The sequence below is a fragment of the Gigantopelta aegis genome, chromosome 5 (genome assembly GCF_016097555.1).
Source record: "Gigantopelta aegis isolate Gae_Host chromosome 5, Gae_host_genome, whole genome shotgun sequence".
Taxonomy (NCBI): Eukaryota; Metazoa; Mollusca; class Gastropoda; order Neomphalida; family Peltospiridae; genus Gigantopelta; species Gigantopelta aegis.
The window spans coordinates 5254011-5268917 of record NC_054703.1 but is presented as its reverse complement, the minus strand read 5'-3'; the positions used below and the strand labels follow the sequence as shown (position 1 = coordinate 5268917).

The 14907-nt window shown below is 37.0% G+C and overlaps 1 protein-coding gene across 2 annotated transcripts in view; it reads right to left on the bottom strand.

Annotated features, from left to right (window-relative positions):
* LOC121373423 (inversin-like) overlaps nucleotides 1-14907 on the bottom strand; it is a 92749-nt gene that overhangs the window by 59850 nt on the left and 17992 nt on the right. For both annotated transcript variants that reach the window (XM_041500068.1, XM_041500069.1), the window contains exons 2-4: nucleotides 9372-9419; nucleotides 2074-2191; nucleotides 791-957 (exon numbers count right to left, since the gene is read on the bottom strand). In XM_041500068.1, coding sequence (XP_041356002.1) covers nucleotides 791-957; nucleotides 2074-2191; nucleotides 9372-9419 — 333 coding nt within the window. The remainder of the gene's footprint in view (nucleotides 1-790; nucleotides 958-2073; nucleotides 2192-9371; nucleotides 9420-14907) is intronic.

The window sequence follows — 14907 nt, the reverse complement described above, 5'->3', positions numbered from 1 at the left end:
ACATCTATAACTGTAGTCATACATTTTAACATTTATTGTTTGCTGGATTACACATCTATAACTGTAGTCATACATTTTAACATTTATTGTTTGCTGGATTACACATCTAACTGTAGTCATAGATTTTAACATTTATTGTTTGCTGGATTACACATCTATAACTGTAGTCATAGATTTTAACATTTATTGTTTGCTGGATTGTTTGCTGGATTTTACACATCTACATCTAACTGTAGTCATACATTTTAACATTTATTGTTTGCTGGATTACACATCTAACTGTAGTCATACATTTTAACATTTATTGTTTGCTGGATTACACATCTAACTGTAGTCATACATTTTAACATTTATTGTTTGCTGGATTACACATCTAACTGTAGTCATAGATTTTAACATTTATTGTTTGCTGGATTACACATCTAACTGTAGTCATAGATTTTAACATTTATTGTTTGCTGGATTACACATCTAACTGTAGTCATAGATTTTAACATTTATTGTTTGCTGGATTACACATCTAACTGTAGTCATAGATTTTAACATTTATTGTTTGCTGGATTACATATCTATAACTGTAGTCATACATTTTAACATTTATTGTTTGCTGGATTACACATCTAACTGTAGTCATACATTTTAACATTTATTGTTTGCTGGATTACACATCTAACTGTAGTCATACATTTGAACATTGAAGTATGGACCATCCATATCACATAGTCTCATTTATCATGTTACACAAATTTACGATATTTCTAGGGGTTTTCTCAGTCGTAGTAATTCTTACCTTATGAGCGGCCCAGTGCAGTGCTGTCCGGCCGCCCTTGTCTCGGAGGTTGACATGGCAACTGGATTTGATGAGCAGCTCAGCACATTCCAGTCTGTCCGCCAGCACACAGAACATGAGTGGGCTCCGACCAAATTGGTCCCCCGTGTCAATGTCACACTGGCCTACTGTCAACAACAAACAGATGTTTTGTCACTTTTTGTGTTAATTTTAATGTATAACGATCACAAATTGCATAAAATTGGGTACTGTAGCAATTTTATACTAAATTTGTGACTGTTAAATATATTTAGATGGGACTGTTATAGATGGATAAAAAAGTTTTTTTTAAATAGACAAATTCTTATAATTACAAACATAGTGTTCAAATACACGTAGGTAAGTTTTTAATTTCCTTTCATTACCCACTTTACACTGTGTTGGGACTTCGTTGGATCTTCATCATCGGCCATTGGTTATAATCGGTTAACATCAAGTGATCAACTTTCGATCACATGATCAGTTACAATTATGTAGACTTTAGAAGGAGGTGAATTATTAAGGACTAGGCACCTTTTGATGCTTTCACCCTACAAATGGGTAATTTTACCTTTGATAACCATAGGTAGGTACAACTAGAATTACGTTCTCATATACCACTAGGGTTCTGAACATGGCCAGAGATGCCAACCCTAGATGGAGTGTCATAGGAATCCAGGCCTCCCAAAATAGGAATGTTATCAGTGATGGCTCAGTAGCGCGTTTTTCAACATTTTGGTAAAGTAACATTCAAGGCCGTACTCAATCGGCAAACATCGGGGCTATTCGGAAGACCGATTGCTAGACTGGTTTATGCTATGCTCGCTATTCGGAATCCATAAGTTTAAAGAAAAAGGCAGGAAACCAAACTACGATTATTGACAGTGAAGAGGGAAAAAGTTCCATTTCTCCGGTGTTAATAACATTTGTGCCTTCCAAAATACAATCTGACGCAAAATTACGATTTTCTTTCTAAAAATCGGAATTTCAAACAAGACAATTATAATAGTGTAATCTATGATTTAAATTCATAATGATTCGACCAATTCATAATGGTTGGCATCTCTGCATGCCAGTCCCATATCCGACCTCCCATAAGATCGGGGGCCTGATCGGGACCAGACATAATTAGTCCTAATAATAAATAATGGAAAGGGAATAGTTAATTTTTAGACGCGCCTAAAAATATAATATAATAAACTTTAAAGCAATGTGATGGAATTCGGTGATTTCACACTAATACTATATAACTAAAAGCCACGTACACATCACGAGCCTGGCAAGTGTGGGTTTGTCTCCGTTGACGGCCGCTGCGTGAAGCTGGGTGACGCCTTCCATTCGTTGAGTTGCGTTCCCATTGAACGGGCCACTTGGAGACTCAGCCTGTTAAAACAATTTCATCAATTAATACAGGCCTTTCATACGTTGAGTCGCGTTCCCATTGAATGGGCCACATGGAGACTAAGCCTGTTAAAACAATTTCATCAATTAAAGGAGGGGACAATTAAGGTATTTGGCCTGGTATGCATATTCAACGATATATAATGCACATTATTGCTTAATATCAACAAGTATAATTGTATAGTTAATTAATAAAATGGTTAAATGTGACGGCTATTATATATAACGGGCACAGTAATTTTGTACCATCCCAGTGAATACCCCTTATGGAAATAACTTATACAAACTTATAAGTGGAATATACTTTACTTATACGCCACTTATAAGTGGCCTATAAGTTACCCATATATTGGTATAAGTGAAGTATCAGTGTGTATAAGTATAAGTGAAAAGAATGGTTAACTGATACATCACTGATATTCCACATATAGTTCACCTATAAGTGGTTTATCAGTGGTATAAGTGAACTGGAATTAAGACATTTTTTGTTTGTTTCTATAAGTGAAATATAAGTAAACTATTAGTTTGGAGATAGTCCTTTTGCAAAGGAAATGATGTGTTCCAAATGAACGGGGAAAAAACTAAGTCCAAAACATTTTCATGGTTATTTTTTAAAAATTCATAACTTCTCACAGGATTTATCAAATTCATTGGGAACAGTGGCTAAACAACCAAACATACATGTAACAGAATTTGATAGTATTTCCAATAATCATTTTAAAAATTATTAATATTAATATTAATACACATGATGCTATATGATTATAATTATCCCATGCTACCTCCTCACTTAAATAGACCCTCCAGACTCACCACCTTTCACAATAAATATCTGTAAAATTATTGCTGTAGGGCAGAGGGGTGTAGAGGGGGTGGGGGTGGGGGGGGGGGGTGGAGGTGAGCTTCATTTCAATGTTTATTACAATATGGATTTATTTTATCTATTAATAGTAATTTGTATTTACATATAAAAAAAAGTTAATTAACTTTAAAAAAAACAAAAAAAACAACAATGACATCAGGAATTCAGATAGAACAAGGGATTATTATGAGAGGTGCAAAATCCTGAGATTAATAGCCTTGCCATGGTGCAACTTCAAAAGGACTTAATTCAGATACCACTGTGTGGGTCTCCAGTCAGGAGGAAACTACAGAAAAAAAACAAAATGGCGGCACCTGGACATTTTCTTTGTGCACATGTGTTTTGTTAAGACTATACCTCATGTCCGTGGAACAAGTCTATCATACAGGAAAACTAATTTGGTAACTATATGACTACATGTAGCACCTATTTAAAAACCATGCATTACAATCATTGTTGGATTTTCAAATAGACAAAATGGCGGCATTCCTTTGTCTGATAAATTCTCTTCATTTATGTTAATGCATGTGCATAGACATTTCATTTAGTGAATACAACTATAGTTCAAACTATAGTGCTGATTATAGTTATTTTGTCACATAAAGGTTTGGTGTTGTTGTTTACATTTAAATATTATAAGTAATTAGTAGTAATTAATTAAAATATACTTGTGGTTTCCCTCTGTTACCAACAAACATGATTTTTTTTTTTTTTTTTATGTCAAGGCAAATTTTAAAGTTTTTAAATCCATATGATCAATTAATAGCTTGGAAGTATTAATAAGTTATAATTTTTAATAAATATAATTTTAATCATTGTGACTATAGGAGCAATGGAGGAACATTTGTGCCATTGTACATTAAAACAGTTTATGTGATAAAACCAACTTGAAAAGCATCATATATATATATATATATATATATATATATATACTCTTCAAAAATAGAAACGCAAAAGGGTACAAATGGGTTATAACTCCGATTTTATGTTTCCTACCGGTTCATGCTTTGTGAATATAAGGTCATTGCATGTCCCAAACACATTCCCACGGTTACATTCGATAAAACGCAGCTACTGTACAATAAAGTTCCAAAATGTGAATATTCGCAAAAACGCAGCCACGTGCAAACCATGTCACCACTGCACGTGCGTTGTCTGCACGTGCAACATGAACACCGACAGTATAAAAGTGCAGGGTGTTCGCTTGCCTGGCCTCTGTATCTGGCCGACAGTTGACAATCCAGGACATGCCACGTCTCAGTGAACCGCAGAGAAACAATGCCATCGGCCGACTAGACGCAGGCGAATCCAGAACGGCCGTTGCCAGGGCATTCCATGTGTCCCCAAGCACCATCTCCAGACTGTGGGACCGTTACAAGCAACATGGATCAACACGTGACCTCCCTAGATCCGGTCGACCACGGGTCACTACCCCCGGGCAGGACCGCTACATCCGGGTACGCCACCTTCGGGAACGATTGACTACTGCCACCTCCACAGCCGCAGCAATACTAGGTTTGCGCAGGATATCCGACCAGACCGTACGGAACCGCCTACGTGAGTTAGGAATTCGTGCCAGACGTCCAGTTCGAGGTGTCATCTTAACACCACAACACCGTCGACTCCGACTGCAGTGGTGCCAGATTCATCGACAATGGCCTCAACTGCGATGGAGACAGGTGTGGTTCAGTGACGAGTCCCGATTTCTGCTCCGACGTCATGATGGAAGATGTCGCGTGTATAGGCGTCGTGGTGAACGTTATGCGGCAAACTGCGTGCAGGAAGTGGACAGATTCGGTGGGGGTAGTGTCATGGTGTGGGCAGCCATCTCACACACTGGCAGAACTGACCTGGTCCACGTGCAGGGCAACCTGAATGCACAGGGCTACATTGACCAGATCCTCCGGCCACACATCGTTCCAGTTATGGCCAACGCCAACGCAGTGTTCCAACATGACAACGCCAGGCCTCACACAGCACGTCTCACAACAGCTTTCCTACAGAACAACAACATTAATGTCCTTCCTTGGCCATCGATATCACCGGATTTGAACCCAATTGAGCATCTATGGGACGAGTTGGACCGACGCCTCCGACAGCGACAACCACAGCCCCAGACCCTGCCCGAGCTGGCAGCAGCCTTGCAGGCCGAGTGGGCCACCATCCCCCGGGACGTCATCCGTACTCTGGTTGCTTCAATGGGCAGGCGGTGCCAGGCAGTTGTCAACACACGCGGAGGCCACACCCGGTATTGACTCCAGATGACCTTGACCTTGGTGGTGTGTCCTATCACTTACTCACAATGGACTAGAGTGAATTGTGAACAATCCTGCAACATTTGGTAATTATCGGACTCACCATTCAATAATTAAATCAATTCTCCAAATGTTACGACAATGTGGTTTTGCGTTTCTTCTTTTGAAGAGTATATATATATATATATATATATATGTATTTTGATTAAATGAACTAAAATAATGTATGTAATGTTCATCAACTTCTGCAATTCACAAACACTGGAAGTCTTTAGATATCACCTTACAAAGGGATTACATAGCTCCACTAATTGGGGCAATAAAATGTCTATAGGAGAATCATAATGGGAGTTGTCACCTGATCACTTTGTACCTGTCTTATCAAAAGGATGTGTATCTCTACTTCTAGCAGACTGGGAGTAATTAATTTACTTCACACAGTTCTAATTAAAAGCCCAAGGGAAATGGGGGCAGTTGTAATGACTGACATTTTAAACAGTAACATGAAACATATTTGTTAGCTTTTATGTTTGCTTAATACACATATTAATTTTTATAAGCCCAATCATTGCATGTTAATATCATTTACATCAAACTGTTCTAAAGTCAGAATACCTATTGTTCAGAAAAATAAAGATGCTACAGAGAACACCAAAAGAAAAACCTATGGTCATCATATTTTTTACAAAATGCAAAATTAAAATGGATGTTTTCATTTATTCACCAGTTATAATATATCACCAGATGCATACATGTTGTAATGGTTCATGTACTGAACAAATCAGTCTGACTGATGTTTTATTAAAGTTGATCATCGATCCAGCTTTAATATCCTCAACATGTACATACAAATACATGAAACTTATGGAAACATAATCAGTTGAATCAGAGAAATTTATAAACAGTTATTACTTATTTGCATGATTCTTTCTAGTACTTTCCAGAACTTAAGAGTTTAAAAATATATGTATATACATGTATGTATTTTATTTTCTGGTTTCTTCTTAATTAAAATTAAAGTTCAACATTGAATATTTCAAAGTCTGTTGTAATACAAAAATTAACGTTTATTCTAGAGATTTGATTGAATATTTTTTTAAACTATTATTTTTAGAAGTAACATTTAAAATTTAACTGAAAGTTTGTTTTTTCCTGAAGTTTTGATTCCCCACATCTGAAACTTGGTAGGCTGTGATTCTCTAACTTAGTCTTTAAAAACTAATAGAAAGAACTAAATGTTTACATTAAACAATTGCTAATTACATAGCAGATCTATTCAGACTATATGAAATATGTTTTTCTTTTGCAGAATCCCATCTGAATGTTGGATGACATATATCAAGATGGCACTGAACAAGACATAACTGAAAAAAAGGGATGTGAGAGAATCCAATCTAACATTTAAAAATAAATATTCATTTATATTATTTATAAAATATTTCTTTGCATATACTGTTCAGATATACATGTATTAGTGGGTCACTTCGGGAAGAATAAAACACTACTTTGTTAAAGACTATTGTGCTTCAATTTTTATGTCTTGCTGACAGTTTACAGATAGGGTGTGGAAGTGCTGTCATACTGTACTGGTGACATAAGAACAATAACTTTTTAAAACAATTATTTGAATTAAATGGGTCATGGGAATTCCCATGGTATTCATGGATTTTGAACCTGTTGTTTCACTCTTCTTTTTTCTTTTCTTTTTCTTTTTCTTTTTCTTGACAAAACATTTGTTACCAGCTGGTAGCTTGACCAAAATTGGTGTCCATTTCTGTGGGTGGAGATAGGGTCAGTCGCATTAATACAGAAATTACCTTAGAATATTGAAATTTGGCCTCCAGGGACAGATTGCTGCCTAATTTCATTTGTTTAATGATGTCACCAGAGCACTGATTAGTTCATCACTGGCTACTGGATGTAAAAAATTTAATTGATAATTAATTCTGACCCATAGTATTCAGAGGAAGCTCTCTACATGTTTCAAAAGCAGCAAGTCATCTTTTATATGATCTTACCTCAGACAGGACAGAACATACCACAACCTTTGATATTCACTTATATTTCACTTATACTTCACTTATACAGCGTTTTTATAAAATATCAGTGAATCACTTATACTTCACTTATACAGCAATGTTTGTAAATATCAGTGAATCACTTATACTTCACTTATACAGCAATGTTTGTAAAATATCAGTGAATCACTTATACTTCACCTATACTTTACTTATACAACAGTTTCTGTTAAATATCAGTGAATGACTTATACCTCACTTATATTTCACTTATACAGCATTTTTTGTAAAATATCAGTGAATCACTTTTACTTCACTATACAGCAATGTTTGTAAATATCAGTGAATCACTTATACTTCACCTATACTTTACTTATACAGCAGTTTGTGTTAAATATCAGTGAATCACTTACACTTCACTTATACCTGGTACTTCACTTATAAGTCACTTATATATATATCTAACACTTCTGTTAAATATAAGCGAATGACTTACACTTCACTTATATATATGGTTAACACTTCACTTATACGTCACATATACTTTGTATAAGTGATACCTCATTTGCATACAAAATCCTAATCGTTTACTTATAAGTCACTTATACTTGAAAAGTATTAACGACTTATACTTCACTTATAAGTGAAAAATATAAGTCATTTCGGTAAGGGACGCCCTCTGGCGAGCTGGTGGTTACATAATACCTAATGTATCACATCAGGAATTAGTCTCCGAACTGAAGAAACAAAACATACCTGAGTTTTTGTGAATGCATCGCAATGTTCTGTAATAATAGTCAGCAACAATTATATATTATTTTTCAATACAAAATAAACCACCATTGTCAAGAGTGTTGAAATAACTGTTTTATATTTTGTACATAAATTAATCCATGGACTGAAATAATAATCGGAGTGTTTTCTTGGTTAATTGGGTCTTTTCTTTCCATGGCCTGTACCTGTGATTCCTGATTGGCAGGTGTATATTTAGACAGTCCCCAGACACTGTGTCTAGACACACTAAAAAGACGTGCCTCTTTTATTAAGATCTCAGGGTATTGTGTGGTAACCACACGGATACCCCTCCAATCGTAATGGGCATTATCAACCGTCCTGCTTTATTACTGTAAGTAATTCTGTAAAACCCTTGATTAAGTAGGCTTTCCCATCTAAAATCACAAAACTTACCAATTACGTTGTCCCAAAGAAAAGAAAAGTGTCACTTGAGTATTGTGAGTGGTTGTTTTTGCTCCAACGTACCCTACCAATAGGCCTAATAATATGCATTTTTTCTTTAGATTTAAAAAAAAAGAAAAATACTATAACTCCATTTTCTTCTATTGATGCAAATTGAAATATATTTAGTTAAATAGTTTATTATATTATTAAGTCATTTATGTTGTTTTACAAGTCAGGTTGATGAAAGCGAAGCGCCTTGTCATAAATTAGAGCGTTTGTTTACACTGTGCATAGAGGAGATGGACGGAGCTGACGTCACTTTGACCCAAGCTATACCACCGGTCATACAAAAACGAAACAAAATGGCTGCCCCCAGTTAGCAGGAATAATCATGTTTTTTTATTAACTCTAAAATTACGCATTTTTTATTTGCTAAAGTGTCAGTATGTGTTGGTAGTCCGGGTATGAATCTTTCCAACACATAAGGCTCTTGTTTGAGTTGACCCTACCTTTAATACCGTCCACCAGGAAACACAGCCTACTAAAACATTTTTATCAATTAATACCATCCACCACCAGGAGACTCAGCCTGTTAAAACATTTTCATTGATTAACAAAGGTCTTTCATTATAATTGTACTTATATTACCATAAACTCAAATTGGTAGGAAAACGGATAATGTAACACTATCTTGATGTGTGTAATACTTTTGCGCATACATTAGTAAGTCCAATTACTGCTGGTGCTCCCTTGCACCTGCCTGTGCAGGCAGTTCCTCCCTCCAACCCACCCCACCCCATGTCTCTCCTTTTTCCCATGACATCAATTTTGGAACAGTTCTTAATTACCTTTGGCATAGCCGACACGGACGGTACCGCCATCTCACTTGTAGACATCTGCAACAAACAATAATCAGTAAATTTCCCTTACATTCATCACAATCTAGTCATCTCATTGGTCATTCATCAGAATCTAAAGTCATCTCATTGGTAATTCATCACAATCTAAAGTCATCTCATTGGTCATTCATCACAATCTAAAGTCATCGCATTGGTCCAGCCGTAACAATGACAGTTGTTTTTATTTCTCGATGGTCATAAAAATTACATTGTCAGGGAATGTCATATCTGATGACATCACTTTATAGTGGTACTTTAATTGTCTTATTGAGCGTTATTGTTTTTGAACCAAAAAAACCCCACAAAAACCCCACAAATAAATAAAAATTAAATATGCACATTTAGTGTTATTATTAGTCAGAATGTTTCAATTTAATTATAAGTATTGTCTGTTATTTCTTTTACATGTATGTTCATCTTGGTATGAAAAAAATAATCATCTGCAAACTAATAATGATAATGATAACAACAATAATGATAATAATGATAATAACAATAGTAATAACAATTAGGCTGGAGTTAACATTTGAAATCCTGGCTGTTCAGGGCCCCGTTTCACCAAGTGATCTTAACACTAAGATCACCTTAAGAGCATAAGGTAGCGATGCACTTAAGGTGATCTTCAGGCTAAGATTGTTTTGTGGAACGTACGGGGCCCTGTGATTGAGGGTTTCTGTCAGAGGGTAAAATGGGTATGGCGCCATATACCCAAAATGTTTTGCAGATTTTTTTAAAACGTTAATCTTTTGACAAAATTGATTACTCTTATCATTACTGCATGATTTTTTAACCCTAACCCTAAACTAAACCCATTTTCTTTCTGGTGGAGCACCCCCCCCCCCCCCCCCCCCCCCCCCCCCAGCCCATGCCTCCTGTTGACTGTGATTGCATTCAATTCCATAGTGCCATACACAAACATTTCTTTCTGGCAGAAACACTGTGTACATATACATGTGTATATATATACATGTAAGCCAGCAGATCACATGTAATTCACTATTTTGATGCTTTTGTGTAGAATTTCCTTTTTTTTTTTTTTTTTAACCTGTAACTTACTTTCATTAAAACTGCCCTACAAACAGAAATTATATGTAATTTGCTATATATATAGGTCAATACACATAACCTATACACATATTTGTTTACACAACCAATCCCCACAGAGTACCTGGCTACATGTACCAAACACATTTCAAATATAAACAAAATAGCAAAATAGACTGCATTTCTCGATCCTACTCGACAGAGCCCGGTGGCAATTAGCACTCGCTTGATGCGCGGTCAGTTTGCGATCGGTTCCCGTCACTGAGCCCACTTGGCTATTGTTCGTTCCAGTCAGTGCACCACGGGTGGTATATCAAAGGCTGTGGTATGTGTTATCCTGTCTGTGCGATGGTGCATATAAAAGATCCCTTGCTACTAATGGAAAAATGTAGCGGATTTCCTCTCTAAGGCTATATGTCAGAATTACCAAATGTTTGACATCCAATAGCCGATGATTAATAAATCAATGTGCTCTAGCGGTGTAGTTAAACACAAATGTTTTCTTGATCCTACTCCATCCATCTGGGCATGCTTCCACCATAGTCTCCTAGATCGTTTTCTACATTCATGCTTTTATTCATGCGAGAAAAATACAACCCATGCAAAAGTTAGTTTCTTCTGGTTTATAGTCCTCTGGTTTATAGTCCTCTGGTTTATAGTCCTCTGCCTTCATGAACATAATTTTGGTTTATAGTCCTCTGCCTTTATGAACATAATTTTGGTTTATAGTCCTCTGCCTTCATGAACATAATTTAGGTTTATAGTCCTCTGCCTTCATGAACATAATTTAGGTTTATAGTCCTCTGCCTTCATGAACATAATTTTGGTTTATAGTCCTCTGCCTTCATGAACATAATTTAGGTTTATAGTCCTCTGCCTTCATGAACATAATTTTGGTTTATAGTCCTCTGCCTTCATGAACATAATTTAGGTTTATAGTCCTCTGCCTTCATGAACATAATTTTGGTTTATAGTCCTCTGCCTTCATGAACATAATTTTGGTTTAAAGTCCTCTGCCTTCATGAACATAATTTAGGTTTATAGTCCTCTGCCTTCATGAACATAATTTTGGTTTAGTCCTCTGCCTTCATGAACATAATTTTGGTTTATAGTCCTCTGCCTTCATGAACATAATTTAGGTTTATAGTCCTCTGCCTTCATGAACATAATTTTGGTTTAGTCCTCTGCCTTCATGAACATAATTTAGGTTTATAGTCCTCTGCCTTCATGAACATAATTTAGGTTTATAGTCCTCTGCCTTCATGAACATAATTTTGGTTTATAGTCCTCTGCCTTCATGAACATAATTTAGGTTTATAGTCCTCTGCTTTCATGAACATAATTTTGGTTTATAGTCGTCTGCCTTCATGAACATAATTTAGGTTTATAGTCGTCTGCCTTCATGAACATAATTTTGGTTTATAGTCCTCTGCCTTCATGAACATAATTTAGGTTTATAGTCCTCTGCCTTCATGAACATAATTTAGGTTTATAGTCCTCTGTCTTTATGAACATAATTTTGGTTTATAGTCCTCTGCCTTCATGAACATAATTTTGGTTTATAGTCCTCTGCCTTCATGAACATAATTTTGGTTTATAGTCCTCTGCCTTCATGAACATAATTTAGGTTTATAGTCCTCTGCCTTCATGAACATAATTTTGGTTTATAGTCCTCTGCCTTCATGAACATAATTTTGGTTTATTTCACAGAGAAAGAAAAGTAGTTCTAAGATAGAGGAAGAAAAGTAGTTCTAAGTAGGAGGGAGGAAGGATGGAAGGAAATGTTTTATTTATGGCGTTGGACATATGGTTAAGGACCACACACAGATAATGAGAGAGGAAACCTGCTGTCGCCAATTCATGGGCTAGCTACTCTTTTCGATTAGCAGCATTAAGGGATCTTTTATATGCACTATTCCACAGACAGGATAGTACATACCACGGCCTTTGTTACACCAGTTGTGGAGCACTGGCTAGAACGAGAAATAGCCCAATGGGCTCACCGACGCGAATCGATCCTCGATCGATCGCACATTAGGTGAGTGCTGTACCACTGAGCTACGTTCCGCCCCTTAGTGTAATGGAAATTTTAAAAAAGCACTATAATTACTGTGTGCAATTTAAAAAACCAATCAGTTCCCAAATAAATAGGCTGCAGTGCATTCTATAGTAAGAAAACAACGTTTACTGCTGGGAAGCTAGACTATCTATAGACACATTGATTTATTAATCATTAGCTATGGAACTGAAAAATGTACCATGTTTCCACTAAGGCTAGATAATGAATAAATCAATGAACTCTAGTGGTGTTGTTAAAAAAAACACTTTATTTTTTTAAATTCTGACAGTCTTCAGACGAAACCCACACCATTAGCAGAAAGGAATCGTTTTTATGCACTTTTCCATAAACAGCATAAGCCACTATGATACACCAGTCACAGGACATTGGTTCACTGTCAATACAAGAATAACAACAGCACACACCACTATGATACACCAGTCAATACAATAACAACAGCACATGCCACTATGATACACCAGTCACAAGACACTGGTTGGAATGGGAAAAATACAAGGAACACATTTGGTCCATAAACTTCAACATCTGATAGGGCTGCCCTACTGACTGAGCTATATCCTACAATTCACTCATGCAAACACAAAAACATAACACATGTAACTCTAAGAGTAGCACATGTAACCATTAGAGTAACACATGCAACCCTTACAGTAACACATGCAACCCTAAGAGTAACACGTGCAACCCTAAGAGTAACACATGCAACCCTAAGAGTAACACGTGCAACCCTTAGAGTAACACATGCAACCCTAAGAGTAACACGTGCAACCCTAAGAGTAACACATGCAACCCTTAGAGTAACACGTGCAACCCTAAGAGTAACACATGCAACCCTTAGAGTAACACATGCAACCCTAAGAGTAATGCATGCAACCCTAAGAGTAACACATGCAACCCTAAGAGTAACGCATGCAACCCTTAGAGTAACGCGTGCAACCCTAAGAGTAACGCGTGCAACCCTAAGAGTAACACATGCAACCCTTAGAGTAACACATGCAACCCTAAGAGTAACACATGCAACCCTAAGAGTAACGCGTGCAACCCTAAGAGTAACACATGCAACCCTAAGAGTAACACATGCAACCCTTAGAGTAACACATGCAACCATTAGAGTAACGCGTGCAACCCTAAGAGTAACACATGCAACCATTAGAGTAACGCGTGCAACCCTAAGAGTAACACATGCAACCATTAGAGTAACGCGTGCAACCCTAAGAGTAACACATGCAACCATTAGAGTAACACGTGCAACCCTAAGAGTAACGCATGCAACCATTAGAGTAACGCATGCAACCCTAAGAGTAACACGTGCAACCCTTAGAGTAACACATGCAACCTTTAGAGTAACGCATGCAACCCTAAGAGTAACACGTGCAACCATTAGAGTAACGCATGCAACCATTACAGTAACACATGCAACCCTAAGAGTAACGCATGAAACCCTTAGAGTAACGCATGCAACCCTTAGAGTAACGCATGCAACCATTAGAGTAACACATGCAACCCTTACAGTAACACATGCAACCCTAAGAGTAACATGTGCAACCATTAGAGTAACACATGCAACCCTAAGAGTAACACGTGCAACCATTAGAGTAACGCATGCAACCCTAAGAGTAACACATGCAACCCTAAGAATAACACATGCAACCCTAAGAGTAACACGTGCAATCATTAGAGTAACACGTGCAACCCTAAGAGTAACGCATGCAACCCTTAGAGTAACACATGCAACCATTAGAGTAACACATGCAACCCTTACAGTAACACATGCAACCCTTACAGTAACACATGCAACCTAAGAGTAACACATGCAACCATTAGAGTAACACATGCAACCATTAGAGTAACACATGCAACCCTAAGAGTAACACATGCAACCCTAAGAGTAACACATGCAACCCTAAGAGTAACACATGCAACCCTTAGAGTAACACGTGCAACCCTAAGAGTAACACATGCAACCATTAGAGTAACACGTGCAACCCTAAGAGTAATGTGTGCAACCCTAAGAGTAACACATGCAACCCTAAGAGTAACACATGCAACCCTTAGAGTAACACGTGCAACCCTAAGAGTAACACATGAAACCATTAGAGTAACACGTGCAACCCTAAGAGTAATGCATGCAACCCTAAGAGTAACACATGCAACCATTAGAGTAACGCATGCAACCCTTAGAGTAACGCATGCAACCCTTAGAGTAACACATGCAACCCTTACAGTAACACATGCAACCCTAAGAGTAACACGTGCAACCCTAAGAGTAACACGTGCAATCATTAGAGTAACACATGCAACCCTAAGAGTAACGCATGCAACCCTTAGAGTAACACATGCAACCATTAGAGTAACACGTGC